This window comes from Micrasema longulum, unplaced genomic scaffold (genome assembly GCF_059751315.1).
Source record: "Micrasema longulum isolate JH-2025_06_02 unplaced genomic scaffold, ASM5975131v1 h1tg001230l, whole genome shotgun sequence".
Lineage (NCBI taxonomy): Eukaryota > Metazoa > Arthropoda > Insecta > Trichoptera > Brachycentridae > Micrasema > Micrasema longulum.
The window spans coordinates 518613-538684 of record NW_028278417.1 but is presented as its reverse complement, the minus strand read 5'-3'; the positions used below and the strand labels follow the sequence as shown (position 1 = coordinate 538684).

Genomic DNA, 20072 nt, shown 5'->3' with positions numbered 1-20072 from the left:
TAATAATGTTCAGAAACTTTTGATATTCATTTTAATTCTAAGTAGGTACTACGTAATTTATTTTCTTGTCGTTGGCTAATATTCTAGAAAAATAATATCGCGTTCGAAATTAGTGGTTGTCGATGAAAAATTTTGACGGCTTTTTCCAAAGTTATTTGCATTAAAAATGCCAAATACAAATTGATTAGTTGTTGATCTTGGCAGTTTTAGCTTCTATCTTCGCACTATGTTGCTGGTCTTTGTCTATACACGAACTGTACGAACGCACTTTTCTGAATAACTTTATCTTTGCTAAACTTTATTTGACAGCGAGTGCCTATAATTTATCATATTGTCAATTTTTAAGAAATAAATAAATAGCTTAAACAGAAGCATGGGCACAGACCTTTGTTCGTCACTAGGTTCTTTGACTACAGAATTAGAAAATGCAAAGCGTAGTTTACACAAAATTGATGACGATATTAAAAAAATCGTCCAAACGAGTGGTCGATTTCAAATTGATAGGTTAATATTATATTTTAATGTTTTTATTCGTACACTGTAATAAACCAAATGTAACCAGTATATAAATCATTTTATTTTGTTTACTATAGGAACTTTCAAAATCCTGTAGATTCGCCGAGAGGAAATCAACGGTCATTTAGCTCTAATTATTTTCAAGAAAATCGTAACCACGAAGATGATAGGCAAGCAAGAAAGAGGCCACAGGAAACAAAAACGGTGTTTAGCAGGTGAGTTTACTTAAATATAGTGAATATCCATTTCACATCTTCGGTTATTATTTTACAATACATGAATCATTAGATGGATTTTTTTTAAAAATGTATTGCTCGCTAGGTTATCAGTCCGCCCGGCGGGGGACAGTGACGGAGAAGATGAGTTCCCGGCCAAGAAACCGCGGGTGTCCTCTCAAGTGATCAGAGAACTGCCGAGCAAGCAGCAAGTTCTCGACGCTCAGGCGGGAGACGAGGTTTCCAAGGCCAGGAACCGTCGCATGTTCGGATCCCTCATCGGAACTCTACAGAAGTTCAAACAGGAAGAGATCGTCCTCAAAAACAAGGAGGACAAGAAGGCCCAGGTGGAAAAAAAAATTGAAGAACAGGCAAGAAAGGAGAGAGAAAATGACCGGAGAGAAAGACAAAATCTATTCGCTGAACGAGAATTGAAAAAGGCAACCATTAAAGCGCTGGAAGAAAAGATGGTTCGGCTGAAGCAATTTGAAAAGTGGGAAAAGGTTCACAAACCTCTGCTTAACTTTATAGAAACTAAATGGAAGCCACAAATTTACTGGCTACCCAAAGTAATGAACAATCAAGCCAAGGATAAATATGAGTTTAGCAAAAAGAAGCAAGAAAGTAAGTCTTGTTTATATTTCATATTATTGCTTATACAGGTTTTGTTTGTGCATACATAAGTTATCACTATCAAGTTCTTGAATAAGTATAGTCACATTGAAGATAATAGTTGGATGCTCGAGGGTAAGACCAAGGTATTGTCAACTTATAAAATGACACTTTATAAATCATCCATATTTAGAATACAATATTTTTGTTCGGTATACAATATTGCGAAGGGAATATTTTTTCTTCTTTACCAAATGATTTCTTATTTGTGGCATTATATTTTTGTAAAGTAGATAACGTAATGTTAGTCTATGATAATTATTGTGAAAGAAAATGGTTTATTTTACACAAGGCTCCAGGCCATTTACAATAATATGTGTATATAATATATATCGAATGACCATAATATTATTATGGTCATTCGAGACATTTAAATGAAGTATAAACTAAATGTCCATATCTGGGCAGATGAAGAATACAGTTCTGTGTGTATAATAAAACCAGAATCCTGGAGGAGTGTTTTTGATTCAATCGCTACTTACAATATATACTAGTATAGTGGTTGACACGTTCACCTATCATGCTTAAGGTTCCGGATCAATTCCTGGCAGGGTCAATGTGAAACATTTGTTTTAAAGGTGGTTTTACACTGAAATATTTCACCGTCTTTGGATTAATTTTCAAGTATTTACTATCACAATTTTTCCTAAGTAGTAGAGATGCTAAGATGCTAAAATTGACAAAAGTTTACGCAGAAATATAATTATTATGCTATCCACTTTTATTTTCTAATTGCCCCTTTCAGAAATTATCAATGATAAGCAGGAAAAATTAAAGGAAGACTTGGATGCTATTGAAGACAGATGTCGACGTGGATTAAAAATTCCACCCGCCCTTCGATCCAAAACCACTTCTTTATCCCAGTCAGCGGAAGCTCCGGACGATACGGTTGTAGATGAGAACATCGCAGACCCCCAAGATGAGCAGCTAGAAATTCATTATAAAAAATTAAACAAGAAGACGAAGAGTCGAAGAAAAATAATGATTACCATTCGAGCAAAAAGTTACTTACTCAAGTAGAAATTAAGCAAGAAGGGAAGAAACGTGATGTAAACAATGGTCAAGTTCTCGCGAGAGAAAAGAGAGATAGTCACAATAGTAATGAAGCTGATTCCAATTCGGATAGTGATGCAGAAAATGAGTCTAAAATTCCTGAAGTAGAGTCCAATCAAAACGATTCTAATTCACCTAAGCACGGTAAGCTAAGGCTTCCAAAATATGATTTTGAATATTATTTTAACTTTGTAAAAACAATATTTAAACAGAAATCAAATTGTGACAGAGTGAGGTCTCAGTCTGTCTATCATAATCTAAAATTTATAACAAGTTGAATTCGTATTCTACCTTAGTTTACAGTTCAGACAATATAAGAAGGTATTTTTGACAGATTACAATATTGTTGTGGCAGTATTTTTTCTTCCGATTTTCGATATTGATTTTAAATCATTTTCTGTCAGATGGGGTACATAGAAACGGGTTTCATGACTAAATAGCTTAATATGTAATATATTATTGTTATCAAAAACATTTTTCACTTTTTTCACATTTTTCCTCGAAACCGGTCGAAGTGTAATTAAAAAAAAATAAAAAAATTAAGTGGTTTATACAAATTTATAAACAAATAAGTGTAATATGTAATAGTTCAATGTCAAAATTATCATCTATCAATTTTAATTAATCGTATTGCGAACTCCTTAAAATGAACATGAACAATATAATTCAATACACAGTCAAAATTGTCAATCGAGAGTGAAGTTTTCTAGTGGTACGTCACTATTGTGGGAACTCAACAATAAAGTACGGCATTTGTTTCCTACACTAAAATGTCAATATTTACAGAACTTCATGAGCGTGCAAACGTCAAAAGCCTCTTCTTAAGTTGACTGTAGAATAGTTGCTGTAATTGCATTTTTTTCAAAAAAATGCACATTTCAATTTTTGAGCTTTTATCAGATAGTTGTAAATAACTCACAGACAGAAAATGTGAAACAAATTGCAGACCTCCGATCTGTGAGTCTTCGGCCCTACTGCAGGACCACAATGCGTTAGTTGTTCTATGGTAGCATTACAGAGAGATCGATAGTTCACAGTTTGTTGATTCTCACTAACCCATAGCATGATTCCAATTTTCTATTAAAAATAATGCCTACGATTTTGATATTTGGGTATATAGTAAGATTGCGAGTATTTCTTTTTTAAATGGAATTTGTGCAACTGTCTTCTGTTTCAGCCACAAATGATGAAAACCATTCCCACGATGGAGATATAAATTGTGATAAGGAAGATATCCAAAAGGAAGAAAATGTCAATGGTATTCCTAAGCCTGATAATATAGAGGGAATTGCAGATAACTCGGAAAAAGCAGAGAGCGACGAAGAAAATAATTGATAAGGAATTTAATAATGAGTATTTGTAAATTCTTAAGCTATGTTAATGTGAATTAACTATCCACGTTTAAAATGATATGTGAAAATAATGTTACTGTATAAATCCATGATTTCGAAAGTTTCCAATTTACCATGAATTCGTTTACCGTTTTGGAATGTTTTAATACAATAAGATTTACGCAGTTGTATGTAATTCCTAATACTTTTTTCCAAAAGGTATTATTACTGTGGAATGTTCAGAAAAGTTATGTCACAATTGGCAAAATTTGTATTTTGGCATAGAATCTGCCATAACATATAATGTAAAAAATGTGTATATAAATTAAAACACTTTATTTCATTATTAAACCGAAAATGGCCCGGTTTTTCAAATGTTTGCTATAAAATAGAGCCAATATGGAGATGAGACCAAACATGTAAGTTTATTGAAAAAAATCATAACACGTTTTAAATACACTATATCCATCGTGTGATCATAACCTACACAGTATTACATACGATGATGGATAATTCTGTGTATCTGAACTTGTTCAAAATTAAGCTGTAAAGCGATTTTTCATTTTATAATATATAAAATGATGTTGGCATACTACTAATATATAGACACCTACATAAATTGAAATGTTGTTTTCAATTTCTATTTTATTGAGTGAACATTTTCTGAGTGGTACCTTTTATATATTTGTAAAAAATTGATAAGTTTACTTACATTAAATGTATCTTATTTTTTGCATGAGTCCATTTCTTATAGACGTTCAGAGTTAAATTTTTTTGGTAAAGTAAGTACCTTTTAACAATGATTTTATTGGTTGTCTTATATAAGAATCTATGGATATTAGAAGTTTAATATTAAATATGTTTGATATTTAGCTATTTCAATCACGCATCAATTATAAATCATAATTTGTGATAATATTAATTAAATGAATATTATTTAGGGTTCAATAGTTGATTTTATTACTAATTTCCATAAATAAATGTAAATAGGGATTTTTTCATATATTTATTTCCTTAATGCTTGGTGGAACTTATTTTGATGTGTAATTTTTGTAGTGAATTTAAACCAAAAATTTTAGACATTGTAATACAAGAAAACAATCTCACTTTTTTCCCATTGTCAATTAATTATACGTTCTTTCAAGGTTAAAATCAATTTGACATGCTGTCAATTATACCAACTGAATAGTTGTTGGTCATTATTTATAAAATATATTTTATTTCAAATTGGAACAGTTTATGTTTATTCCATACAAAATGTATTGCACAGGTCCCTTGTTACATCAGTTTATTTTGATATAAACTTTTGTTTTAATAGATACATCTTTCATATTGGTATACAAAAATAAAATAATTATGAATGAATCCTAATATTAGTGCTCTAATACCCTTCTCTGTTTCAATACCTTACAAAATCTTAGTTTAATCTGTCAAAGTAGTGTGTATTTTATGTATCAATTATCAGTATATCAGGAGCCCTCAAAAATGATTACACTTTACTGATACCATAACGCTCAACGATGCCCAACGCGTATTTAGTTGTTCTTTGAACGCCAGCCAGGTGTTACGTTTAGAATTAAAAACCAGAATGTCTGCTTGTGTCGTGAAAGCGTGGAAAACCTCTCAGATAAAGATTGTAAAAAGAATTGTGTAACTTTTAGCGGCACAATTGCAAAGCTCTTCTTACTTACAGGGGTGCGCTGATAGGAATACAATTTTAAAATGTGAGTTAATATTATTTTTATGTTCCCCAAAATCCAATGAAAAATAAATATGTTGAAATTATAAGGAATTTAAGGAAATAATCTGATTGGGATCCACCAAAAATGAATGGTGATTGTAAACATTAAAATACTTTTTTTAAATATACCAGAATGCAGCCTTGTCATAAAAAAAAAACGAACTCAGTAACTATGGGTACATTTTCGTGAAGTGTACATTAAAAAATATTTAACTCTATAGGGCTCATTTATGCATAAATGGTCAGTGACTAACATATATTAAATGGGCATGTCATCCCCATGGTAACTGAATCCTATATTAAGCATTTTAAATTCCTGCAAAAACGCCTCACTGCTTCGGCCACGCCCCTAATATGTCACAATTCAGTTAAATTTCTTAAAGCCAAACATCGTCACAAATCTTGGAAAGACACGGCCCTACATCTGACCATGACGAAAGTCCGTTAGAGAATAAAAGTAAGGAATGAAATTACCCACAAATTGAAATTCTATTTATTACTTCGTGCTTGCAACATGTCAATTTAATTATATGTCATTGGTGTAAATGCATATTTTCATGTACCATTTTGACAAGTGATGGTTTTAATTAAAACTCATTTATCTATTTAAATTACGAAGCTGGAATAGGAAAATCTAAACTCATAATCAGCATTCAACATTTACTGTTCATACAATTCCTTAGCTTGCTGATACAAAATCTCCACAGTTAATGTTATATTGTTCTGTTCATAACTTAAGTCAAGAGTGTGTTTTTTTTGTGTTTCGTTAAGTATCAATTAATGCAGCACTGTATCTTATTAAAAGAATGTGTCCCTCAAACAGTTTTATTCTATTAAAAAATATCCTTACCCAATGTTTCCTAGCCTGAAAAATATACATGGCTGAAGTAAGTAGAAAGTTTTAAGGAAAAACTAACGTTTACAATTAATAGTTAAGGATCAATAATTACACAAAAAATTATCTCAAAACATCTTCAAAATTTTTTACTAGATTTCATTAAATTTAGGTTTTAAAATCCTTACATTTATTTTTACTTTGAAATCACTCCTAGCAATCCTCGAAATGGATTTTTTCTAATTTTTTAATGATGACCGATATAGGTGCATGTATTGGGTACTTGAATAAGTCTTTGCTGTTTTTTAGAGAAAATTGCTTTATTAACCTTTTCCATACTAAGCATCCAAAAATTACACATGATCCGAACAGGGGGACCGAACGACCCCAACTCCTACTTGTTTATTATGGCGTCACGAGAATAAAAAGTTGGAAATGTTTATGATCGTGCGATAATTTATTCATTTTACACATATTTTATTCATTTTTGTTAATTTGCCGAAAGTACATAAAGTGAAATCGACCCTTGTATTATTTATGTCTTTTTTTGTTTTAATATCAAACGATTTAAAAATAAAAACAGGAAAATGCTTCTTTCTGTTTTATTTTCACGAATACAAAAATATATACCGAATAGCTTTAATAATACTCGAGTTATCGAATTAAAATCGGTCTATGGGGGGATTCGAATCCCCCCTTCGGTCCGGCTAGGTTAAAAAAAAAATGTGGAGTACAAGTAATTGAAAGTATTGTCCATCACTAGTGACTACCTTTTCCCATCTTTCTGGGGCAGCATACCAATACCATCTCATCTTTTGAGGTTATCCATGAATCGAGTCATTTTTTGATATCTTCATAATAATGGAAGTGCTGCTCAGCCAGGCCATGAGTCATCGATCGGAACAAGTGGTAGTCGGAGGGAGCAATATCCGGTGAATATATCCAGGTATTGCAACACAGGCGTTGTCATGCTGCAAAATTTCAACTCAAACGCATCAATCGTAGTCGATAGTGATCTCCCGTGATGGATTCAGTGGGTTTGACAAGCTTATTAATAACAATACCCAACTAATCATGGTGCAGAGCAGAGATGATGATGATGTTCCGACAGAGCATGGTCACCGTAAGTCTCCAAAAGAATTCTATGTGCTTTAGCCACATATTTTTTTTTTTAAAAGTAATGCAGTAAAAAAAAAAACCCCAAGATGCTTTTTTTTGGCACAAAATTCGACATGTTTAACCCTTTGAAACTTGAAACCTAGCAGTTGTAAAAGTATTTGATAAATGAGAATTATTTGAAAATTTTCATTGTTTTTCTTTTTTTATAAATCATTCATCGTTATGTTAATTTGAGCATAGATTAAGTTACAACGGGTGTTTTTTATTAGTGTAAAAAGTAAATATTAATTGCTACAATCCATTTTATAGAATAGAAAATAACAATTAAGATTAAAACATTTATAAAAAATACATAAATTTAAACATGTTAGGTCACAGGCCCCAATGCTCTGAGAGTGGAACTGTCAAATATGAATGCCATTTTAGGCGGAATTATGTTTAGCAACCAAGTGGACAAAAATAGACACCATAGAGAAGAATGCCAAGAATTGAAAAAAAAACCTAACAATTTTATTTGATTTATTAAGGGAAACATAGAATCACAAAGTTAGTGTATGTTTGAACATACATGCGGTCCAAAGGGTTTTTTTTATTTTATTTTTTTTTTATACGCCTCCACTCGTTTGCGAGTGATTTTGGCTCTTAGAAACAAGAAAAAGAAATTTAGAAATTTATACGCTTCAGTGAACGACAAAAAAAAACCCATACCCACGAAAAAATATAATATAATGTGAGGTAGTTAAAATCAGTATGAAAGAGTTGTGACAATAAAATATTACTGTATAAAGTAAACGTAAACATAAAATGAAATTTCGGGCCAAAAGTAAAGAGGGACATTCAATTAGACTTATTAATTAAATTATGCAAATAATATTTAACAAATTCAAATATTTTTATTATTTGTCCTTAGAAATTTAGTCAGAAGTAAATAAGTATCCAAATCATTCTGGGCTAGTAAAAATTTTACGTTAAGAGGGAACGTATTATATTCTTCACATATATTTTGAAGGAATTCACTTCTTTCGAAGAGGGGACAGTCAAAAAACAGATGATCTAATGTCTCATCGTCATTTTCACAAAGACACATTGCCGAAGTAAAGACACCTATTCTCGATAAATGCGAGGCAACGAGACAATGTCCTATTCTCATTCTTGATATTAAAGAGATGTTCAATTTTGATTGCTTTTCAATTTCAAACCATGGTGTAACGGGGATGGAGCATTGAATACTCTTATAAAACAACCCAGTCGAGGAATTCTGCCAGAAAATTGTCCACTCAGATCTGATTTTATTAATTATAGTTGGTAAACAATCGTCAGTAGGACGACTAAAGGAGTGCGGGATGCTTCCATGAAGGCATGCTTCCTTTGCTAGGTGATCAACTCTTTCATTTCCAGAAATTCCGATATGCGAAGGAATCCAACATAAGGTCACCTTGAAATTTCTCTCGAACGCAAAAAATATAAGATATTTCATTTCACAAATTAGTCCATCATTACTACCATAAATTCCAGATTTCAACTTTTTGATCAGACTTAGGGAATCAGTAAATATTATTGACATAGGAATCTCAAGGTGTATAACTTCCATTAAAGCCTCTTTTAGTGCAATGCACTCGGCAGTAAAAACTGAGGAATCGGAAGGCAGTATGAAAAGTCTACTTAATTGAAAAGTTGGAATATAAAATGCCGCACCACAACCTTGGGCTGTTTTAGATCCATCAGTAAATATAAATGTGGAACCAGGCCATTTTTCTTCTATATTCGCCAAGAATGTTTGGTTATTACCTTGGTGATTCAATCGAGCAAATGATTTATCAATACTTATATGTTCTTCTATTTGAGAGGAAAATATTAGTGCTTTAAATGGAGTAGAAAATATTGGCAAGTTGTCCCTGGGGTAAATTGTAAATACTGACTGAATATACTGCATGGACGAACACAATAAAGGAATAGATCTGCGAGCGTTTGTTTCATTTGTCATCTTTTGAGTTAGAATTGACAAGGATTTTATCAAAGGATGATCCTCAAATTCAATTCGTTTCAAAACAAATTTTATTGCAAGATATTTCCTGCGCAGCAACAATGGCATTTCACCAGTTTCTACCTGTAGAGATACAATAGGTGAGGACCTCATCGCTCCTAAGGGTTATCGTTGTGAAAAAATATGTCGTTTACACTTTGGCAGATAACATATACTGTCATTTCAAGCCTAGGTGGAGCTTTGCGATGAAGCTGGCTGTAGTATTGCCCGATGTAAAAATGATAATATAAACACAATCTGTCGGGAAACAGCGAGAGCTTATTTAAGTACATACCTATTATTTGAAAGTTTCGCCGTACAGCTTAATGTTTGTATTATTTCTGGGGATATATATCTTAGAATAAATAATGTAATCAAATCTCAGTAAAGAAAGGAAACGAAATTTAAAAAATAAAACAACATTCACAATTATCTAATTTCATTTTTTAATACACGTAAGATTACACATATCTTATTTCATAACTATTCATTAAATATATTTATAATATATATTCGTATTTAACATACACTCAGTGGTCTATAAATAATTGTGACACAAATTTATATGGTTAACATTTTTTAGATCTTTTAATACATCACGTTTATAAACATCCATTTGTAGTTATACATTCATATCTCTTTGGACAAGAGATTCTTCAGTTTAGTTATACCGATTGATGTCCTAGACAACTGCTTCCATAGAATCTGTTTGTGTGATTATAATAATCAAAACAATTGTGCTATAATTTACAAAATACTAACGGAGCTTTAGTACAGATCTGTAGGGTTATGGGGTAAAGGCATTTTGACATTTTTGGCAAAGGGTGGACTAAATAATATTACGTAATGTAACATAAACAAATACACACATCATAAGTTACAATAGATTCCAAAGCAAGTAATATGTACCTATAATAATTGTATTTATATTTTGACCCCTTCTATGTAAACAATCGGATATGATCAATCATCTTTTTTAAGTTTCTGTAAAATTTGTGTTAAAATGAACACTCATTTCGGCGGGTTAACAAATTGCCCAAAAAAAAAATCCATGTGTACCCTTATTTCTCCTATTAAATTTGAAGAGAACAAATATAATTTTTGTCCCTCTCGTCTCTCACTGGTCAACACATTAGCCTACCATGCATTCGGTCTCAGGTTCGATTCCCAACATGGTTGACATAAAATATTTCTTTCAAAAGTTGTTTTTACACTGCAATATTTCATAGTGTCTGAACTGATACCTGAGGCGTAAGACTCATTTTACCTTGTAACAAAAATGGCCGAGATACGCTGCAGTTGGGGTACTAATGCACCATTAGATGTGGATAAGGAATGAGAAAGTTCAGTGGTTCTTTTTATTTGTTAATATACTATTACAGTGCTATATTTAATTTTAAAGATGCTAAACTTACTTTTTTTCTTTGTTGCTCTCAATATGTTTTTTTTCAAATGTTCATATTATTTATGTCCCGAATTAAGTTGTTGTAACTCCTGGGAATGTAATTCAATGAATTATACTTGTAAAATACTTTGTGTTATATGATTTATAAATACAAAATATAAAAAAAATTAAAAACAAAAAAAAAAACTAAGCCAAATTATTTTTTATTTTTATATTTCGTATTATCAGCACTATGATTTTTTTAAAGTTTTGTATTTCTGAAATTACTCCGCATGTGACATCAGAGGTTCTCTTCCGTTTATTTTGTTTCACTTCTGCCGATTGGTCCGTTTACAGTAAGTAAACCGGATATCTTTCACAGCTCTCTTATCATAGGTTGATTCATATGAACTAGTGACGTCATTCAACGTAATAAATTTTTTATAAATATTTTTTTATTATTTCTTTCGTACATTTCCAAGAAACTTTGCTGCACAATTTATTGCTCTAATTTTTACCACGTGCAAGAAAACATTTTTGTATCCAATTTCCTGGAGGGCTGAAGTTCCTCATCCATTGGTTTATTTTTGTAAATCTCTAAATAAATTTAAAAATGCATAGTTTACATAGAAGGCGCCAATTTCAATACTTCTTGTATGGTCTGACTTTTTCGATAAAACTGACTGTATAATAACTTTATATTTCATGATCTTTGCATTTCTTATGATTATAATATTTTACTGCATACAATCAAATCATGTTGTGCTAAACAAGATGAAATTAATTTTGCATTCAAATCTTTCTCCTGTGAGGTGAGGATTTTGCAAATGCCTGGATATACAAAGATATTTAAATTATTTGATAGTGCGATGGCAGTATGACAAATAATGAGGAATTCCAGTGAAAATATTTAAGAAAAACATTTGTCAATATAAATAGATTTTGTCTCATGTGTAAGTAAAATTGTTGAAATGACATAATTTAGATTAACCTGACAATAAGAAAAATATAATATTTAATATGCTTTTCACTGAAATTCATTCATCTAATTACTGCACAATGGATACATATTTATGAAAGTGCATAAAGCATTAAATTCCAAACAGATAGAGTGCACATTAACCAGTAAAAAAATTATATAATGACAGAATGCAATAATACAACATTATACAAAATTATCTGAGAATGTACGCATACTATTTTTTCAACTGTGTTTTGTTGGTGGTTATGTAATCAAATCCTCAGAATCATATTGACACTAAATTTGTAAAAAAAACATTATTTAAGTTATAGTTTATAGTTCATTTTATGTTTTTTTAGTCAAGTCAAGACAGCAAAACGCCGAAACGCAAGCCTAAATTCTGTAAATATTCTTGCTTCAATTTATTCAACATCTTTTCTTTTATTTTCTGGACCCGGAGAAAAGCTTTGAAAATCCTATTAGGGGCTGTGTTAATTAAACATGGTTTGTCATTGTTTACTGTATTTGATTTCAATATTCCCATATGAGAACAAGCCTCAACAGTATGTAGAAACGCAGCTAATCCTTAGAAATAAATAAAGCAGTACACAAGAACCACTTTTTACACAGTTTCAAATTAACACGGAACAAAAATGAAATAAAAAATACTTTTAAAATGAATAATGTAATTACACTATTCGTTTTTGAAATTTCCTACATTATTATTTTACTAACTAGGCGCAGAGAGGTATGCGCAAGGGAAGAGTGATAGCCAATAATCTTTGTTATGACTTTTTAAAGTATAATATGATTCTGCATGGAACATATCTCCAAGTAAAAAGAGGTACTTATATTATGCTACAATTTGTAAATAAAAAAAAGGTAGGTTATAAATACGATACAAGTTGATTATAGAAATTTAAAATGAATATTCGAGTCAATACGGTTAGAGTATGAAAAACACAGTGATAAAATTTTATGTTTACATAGCTTTTTATGATAAAATTAATAAGTAAAATTACAAATTAAAATAATACTTCCAGCAAAATTTTTTGACAATGACTTAATTTTGTAACAATAACAAAAACTATATCTCTTGTAATAATTAATTTTGCAAGTTAATTTTGATTCAGATTTACATATGGTTATGTTGCACGTCTATCTAAAATACTCTGAAGTAGTTGAAGGAAATAATCAGTTAAGATAATAAAATCATTCGATTATTTTAACAACCTTAAATAAATAACAATAAATGATAATAACAATAATTATTATTTTAATAATCCATTAGTCATACTTATTTATTGATTACTCATTAGTTATAATAGATCGTTCAGATTATTGATCAAATAGTAATAATATGTTCATAATAAATTATTATCTATGTAGTTATGAATGAATTAGTGCTCTTCACTACTTCAAAGTAATGTTTTCTGCTGAATCCGATAGTTAATACTGTTTCTAAGGCAAAAAAGGTGTCGGTAATGAATGACGGTATATAATATTTTTACTGTTATGTGATTAGGATTTTTGGCACAAATTTATAACAATAATTAACAAAGACATATAAAAATAATATACTATTTAATATATATTTAGTTTTCTATTTTGAATATCTGTTTAAAGGAACAAAATATTTTGTTCACAATTTTTGCATAATAAACACGACAACCTGGTAACACTTAATATGATTTTGTATGTTTATTGATAAAAAAATTAAAAATATAATAATAACAACGATAAAAATTGTGCATTTGTAAATTGAGACACGTGTTGAGATATAAGTTGTACAAATCACTATTTATTAAAGAATAAAATAATATGTAATAACAAAACAAAGCACCTTTCAATTGTGTAAACAAGTCAAAACAAGAAATTCTAGGTCTCCATAAGTTTAATAATTGTATCAATTCTTTTACCACTATGTAAATTATTCTGACAATTTCATAATATAATATGTAGTACATAATTACTATTTATTAAATAATTTATTTTCTCTTTGTGTACACCTACCGGTAGATTAAGCTATTTAGATTTTGGGCTTTCATCAAATTTGATTAGATAAATGATTCACTATGGGCATTGCACATTGCACATTTAGCAATTGCATTAGTCAACAGTACCTATAACACTTACATACATACATTTATCACTATCACACACACAGATGCAAATATGATCATTCACTGTAGAAATAAATCTGTACTTATTACTAGGATCAACTCTCGCCTGATACACTACAATAATTTAGCATTTTACTATTTTCCTAAATGTGCAAATTGCCGTTACTTTGTTGCACAAAGATTCCAGGCGTTCTTTACCGAGTACTGAGGACTGTTTACTTTCCTAACAAGTGCGCATGTATCCCTCCATTCCATCCATACTACGCACCCTGGAAACGAATACAAAATTATAGCCGTATTTGGTGCGGGCATCTCGAGCTTTCCTCGGAAGCACTCCCGCCACTCTCGATACATTCCACTAATTATAAATGCGAGAATTTATTTCGTAACATATTACGATAAATAAAATTTGTAAACAAAACACATTCGGTAGAATCTCAGTTTCTTGTACGAACCGAATAATTGTTTGGATATAATTGTGCAAATGAGCAAACACTATACAAGCCACTGACTAATAACAATAATAAGGAGAAAGGCAGGCAATAGCGGTAAGTTTGTACTAGTCCACGTCTGGACAGGGTAGACGTAGTGCAGTCAGCGGTGGAGACTGGCAGACTGTGACCGACTGACTCCCCCTACGGAACCGTCCGACACTAAGAGATGCTACCTTTACATTGCAGACTAAACCACTTTACCCGTCCCTATGCAATAGTACCACGAATTTAGCATCAATATCTTACTTTATCGCTAATATACATAATTTAATATTTGTATTTGAAACATCAACATTTCTTTATATATATTTATCCATAATTTTTTTACTCTTAATATAAATATATTTGGTTAACTTAAAATGTTAAACATTACAATCTCGTATTATGTTACATATTACAATGTTTATTAGATAAGCACATTTCATTATTTCAATTGCAAAAACAAGCTTCATCGTGTTAGATCCGTAACGTACATTCCACAGTACATATATCTGTATACAATTTAGTGAGAGGTTTCGGAGTTGCGGGCAGATATTCCCGAGTACCCAACATCGGTGAAGGGAGAACAGATTATCACAAAAGTAATTTTAATTCCATCTATCTAGAAAACAAACGCAAAAAGTATAGTGCTCGGGCAACCATACCTCAGTATGTATACCATACTTCAATAAATAAAAAAAAAAATTGCGGTAAATATATTTCTGTATCTCAATATAACTATTAGAAAAAAAATGTAATGTTACGACACTCCAAATCTCACGGGGTCGCTTCATATTTAATTCCCTTGTGATACATATCCAATACTTATTATATAATGAGGAACTAAGTCAACTGGCAGCTGGCATTTTAGTTAATAAAGGTTGATAATGATGGCGATGAAAAACTAACAGTTTGTTATATCGGACGAGTGTAGATGCTAAATGAGAGTAGCATATATCTTAGTACGAGTATGCCATGTAAGCTTGTAGCAGAATAGAGGCACAGAGATAATATCAACCCAGCAGGAAGCTAATATAACGCCATTTACCTATTTACGTTCGTAGATCATTTATAACATATTCTCGTTTTATTTGACAATTCTGTGTATATTTCGCTATAAGTTAATAATTCAGAACGTGACTTGGTACAAACAAGAAAACACCTAAAGCCTCTTTAACAATCAACACGTAATTATATTATTTGTATAAGGAAAGTTCAGGAAATAAAGCGAGAGGTATGACACAATATATGGCACTAGATGACTGTAAATATTCCATTTATATTTACTAAAGTATTGGCAAACCTACAACAAATTAAAAACAATTTTACTAAGAGAAAATTACCCGAGAAACGGCTTTACGGTGAGAACGTTTCTCGAGCACTTCGTAATATATTTACTGTATACCATATGCGACAGGAATATAAGGGATTCAAAAATAACTCCATTCAAATGTTCTAGGCCAAGTGATGATACCGATTTAGGTGAAGACATTCAAATACATACATTTAGTATATCTGATATCACAGATAATAAAAGATAAATTGTTCCGATGAATATAAATCTTAGGAATTATTTCAGCAAGATCAATCTATTACATGTAATGACTTCATTTAATGAGACGGCGGATGGTGTTGATAAAGAAAATTTCTTAATTGGTTATATTGACTTTTACTTATTACCGAATTGTATAAATAAACACATAACAAATAATCTTAAATATTGCACACTTTTCTCTGTGAAAGTTGTTCACAACTTGATGTTCTTCCTTTAACGACATCCTTCCGAAAATATCTTACATTAAAATATTTAAAAAACATGAAACAAATTACAATTAATTATATATAGTTCTTTGGCTTTGTGACAGTAGTGAAAGTAATCGTAATGTTTGTAAACAAACTAAGATCTAACTTGACTTAGGGTAAATAATTTTAGATGGAGATAATTATACGTAAACACACTTCAATTATGTATATTGCTAATAGAAATTCCAACACAAGATATGTAGCGAGAGTGATAAGACTCGTTCGACTCTAACTTTGGAATTTTTTTTCATCTTTTCTATGGCTCTTATAATCTCATCTTTTCTAATTCCGGGTATAAAATATAAATATGTACCTCAAAAAGATCTATTCGTAACTAATATAATATAAATTTATTTGTCGCAAAAGATTCAAAATCAGATCAGCTAAACACATGCTCTTATTGACAATGCGATAAATACTGCGAGGCTATGAAAATATCTAAAATACTTGGAGCTATTTCCAATTATGTATAATTTTAATAGGTTTCTAAATAATTCGAACGGAGACGGGTACATCAATATTGAAAGAAAATGAAAAGATACCTAAAAATATATGCACATAAAAGAAAAATGGATTTATGATAACATATTCACAACAATAAGCTTAGTGGGAACATCAGCATCGTTTGTTAACGCACAATAGGATAAACTTTGGGTGAGTTTGTTCCGCATCATTTCTCAAATACTGTTTTCAGATGGCGGTTCCCTGCGTACATTACAAAATAGACATCTTCTATAAGTTAAAACTATTTGACTAGATAAGTATATTGGCATTATGTTTCATCTTCCAGGCGTTTGCGTCGGTTCGAATACCGATATACAAATGGAAACAATAAACACTAACAAAAGTAGAACAAATTCATTGAAGCATTTAGAACGAGAAGGATGTACATACTGTAATAACATTCATTGAAACTAAACATACATATTTCAATTTGTAAATTTTAATGGAAATCAAAAACAAATTTGAAATTAAACACAGATTTATAATCAATGTATTGTTTTGTATTTTTACCTCATGAAGGCTTTTTTATATAAGTAAAAATGCCCAAAATTGTCTACATAATAAAACATTACGTGGACTCAAAATTTGTGTTTATATTTCAACTCATTAAGGGCCGATCATTTGATCAGTATTAATAGTCAAAATCAGTAGACCATTTAAGGAAAGGTTCTTTTTTGTGTGAAAAAAAATACATAATGATTACTACATATCGTCGCCGTTCGGGCAAGTCACTAATCCTAAAATGTCAGTTTTGAGTTAAATATGCCATTCGAAGCGTGAAATTATGTTCTTTAAGGGGCAAAAGTCACCAAGGTAACTAAGTTAGAAGAAGGTTGCATAAATCCGAATCATTTGTTTTTTTAATATGTGATTTTATATTATATATTAAATGATGTAAAAAAAACATTTCTTTAAATAAAATATAATTTTTAACATCAACATTATAATAATTATTTCTAATATTTCCTTCCGTTAACCGACTCATATAGCTCACATTGTCCAGATTATAAACGAGCAAAAGTCACATAACAAAATTTTTGCCACCTTGCCTCTTTAAAAACCTTCCTGAGGGAAAAAGTTACCAATGGAATTTATCTTAAAGACATTAATGAATTATGTTAAGTATATAAAACAAACCTCTAAAACACAAAAATATGATTTTTTCTTGGTCTCCAAACTTTCAAAATGCAATTTCTCAAAATGAGGTTTTTTGGGTTTGTGATTTTGCCTGAACGGCGACGATATTATGTCATCCGTTGACAGGTAAAACTTATTAAGTACAGATTTATGATAACATGACTATATATCACTTAGTTTTATATTTTTCAACAATCTCTTGCAAAACTGCTGTGTGGGAAATTATACAATCGTAAACCACTGTTTCAGATCGCTTGATAGACTTAGTGATTTTTTTAATCTCTCGATTGTTGAAAAATACAGAACTCAATGACAAAATCACTCTAGCATAAATCTGTACTTAATGAGTTTTACCTGTCAACCGACAAGTATTACTAATGATCAAACGACTGGGCCTAAGTTTCTACGTAATTTATGAAGTTAAACAAAATAAAATAAACACCATTTCAATTGACAACTTAAATAAGATTTTGAAAAAAAACCTGTTGTACGACGCGATATGTTTAATAGGTTGAAATTTGAATTATCGATAGGATTTACATTGAGAATTTTACATGGATACTGAAGTAAATTCCTTCCCGCTGATTCCGTGAACTAAAGTCTGAGTGGGAAGCTTCCTAATATATTACGTATGCGTCTATCGGAGATGTGATGAATACCGGCTCAGGCCTTCCGGGCAAACTGTCAGCGTTCCACCGTATACTCGCTTCGGGGGCCCTAGATCGCCTTACTACCTACTTACAAATATCGCTCGACAATTTCTCCACCGCGAACTACGCGAGATTTATTATTGATTAGAGATTTTCGTTTGGTGTAAACCTCACCAACTGGACACTTCCCGCGACCGCAAAAGACTACCGGTGGCGATATTATTACTAAATGGGGTTTTTTTCATCCATATTTACAAAAATGGATCTTAATTAACTATTTTATACTTTAAAACAAAGTAAAGACCGTACACCAACTAGATTGTTACGTAATTAACAACAACAAAAATACTGAAGAACACAATATAAAGAAGATAAATTAATACTTAACTAATCATCACATTGAAATATACGTATAATATAAAAAGGAACAAACGTTCATCAAAAATATTGGAATAGAGCACACAATACAAAGCGCTGCTAGAGAAAGACTAAACAATACGTGGGGGCCGGGAGGGGCGGAGGGGGCGCTTTAGGCCTGCGGGGCTTTGTCCGGAGTGCCCCGCGGGGGGGCGAAGTCTTTGTTTACAAATGAAAATCCTTTAAACTCCTCCTGGAATCCAAAATACAAACATACATCAGTTTCCGAAAGTTGTGACATTGCATTATTACAGAAGAGTCTCGTTAACCCGAACTAATTTATGACCGGGGGTGGTTCAAACTAACAAAACTGGCAGGTTCATGAATAAGGATTTTATTATTTTGTTCCCTCGGTGCTATATATGGTAAATATGTGGTAAAACTATGAGCAAGCAAATGTGTGGTAAAATTATGGCAGGCGAATGTGAGGTAAAACTATGGCAGCCGAAAGTGTGGTAAAACTATGACAGGTGAATGTGTGGTAAAACTATGAGCAAGCAAATGTGTGGTATAAGTATGGCAGATGAATGTGTGGTAAAACTATGGCAGGCAAAAGCGGGGTAAAACTATGGCAGGAAAATGTGTGGTAAAACTATGTATGATAGGTGCACAAATGTCGAGATCCGTGCACTATGTAAGGTTGAGATAAGCATTATCAACAAAATCAAGAAAGGAGTGCTGAGCATAGGTTTAGACAGTATAAAGAATGGCTAAAAAGATTTACAATGCGAAGGTTGATGGTTTCAGACAAAACGAGGACTGGGTAATACATGGCATAGTCAGAATAATCGGCGTGCGTGCATCAGAAGATGTATGAATGTTGAGAAAGCGAGGTCTGTATGCAAGTCAGAGTGACATGGCATTCAATCTTCTCTGCCTGCCCCTACGGGGAAACAACATGATGTGTGTTGTAATAAAATATCTCTCATCTTGGTGTAGGTTTACCTGATTTATGCAACGGAGAATATCGGCAGATACGGGCGTCAGGACTGGTTCTTCTTTAGTAAATTCGGCATCAAAGTTTAGCGCGTCTTTCTTATTTTTCTGCAGAGAAAACATACGCCATTGTATTTATTAGTTCTGATAAAAAAAAGGCTAGATTACAACACTGACCA

General features: G+C 31.5%; 2 protein-coding genes across 4 annotated transcripts in view; one reads left to right on the top strand and one right to left on the bottom strand.

The window, feature by feature from the left end:
* The first annotated feature begins 284 nt into the window (after positions 1 to 284).
* On the top strand, positions 285 to 3911 carry Pnn (desmosome associated protein-like protein pinnin). Its single transcript, XM_088234340.1, has 5 exons — positions 285 to 504; positions 594 to 731; positions 838 to 1355; positions 2149 to 2600; positions 3634 to 3911. Exons 1-4 carry the CDS (start codon positions 374 to 376, stop codon positions 2421 to 2423), a joined length of 1062 nt encoding a protein of 353 aa, XP_088090466.1. The 5' UTR covers positions 285 to 373; the 3' UTR covers positions 2424 to 2600; positions 3634 to 3911.
* Positions 3912 to 10603: 6692 nt separating this feature from the next.
* Positions 10604 to 20072, bottom strand: part of Pkc98E (Protein kinase C) — a 33009-nt gene continuing 23540 nt past the window's right edge. For all 3 annotated transcript variants that reach the window (XM_088234341.1, XM_088234342.1, XM_088234343.1), the window contains 2 exons: positions 19903 to 20001; positions 10604 to 19150 (listed from right to left, as the gene is read on the bottom strand). In XM_088234341.1, coding sequence (XP_088090467.1) covers positions 19070 to 19150; positions 19903 to 20001 — 180 coding nt within the window. In that variant the 3' untranslated portion in view covers positions 10604 to 19069. The remainder of the gene's footprint in view (positions 19151 to 19902; positions 20002 to 20072) is intronic.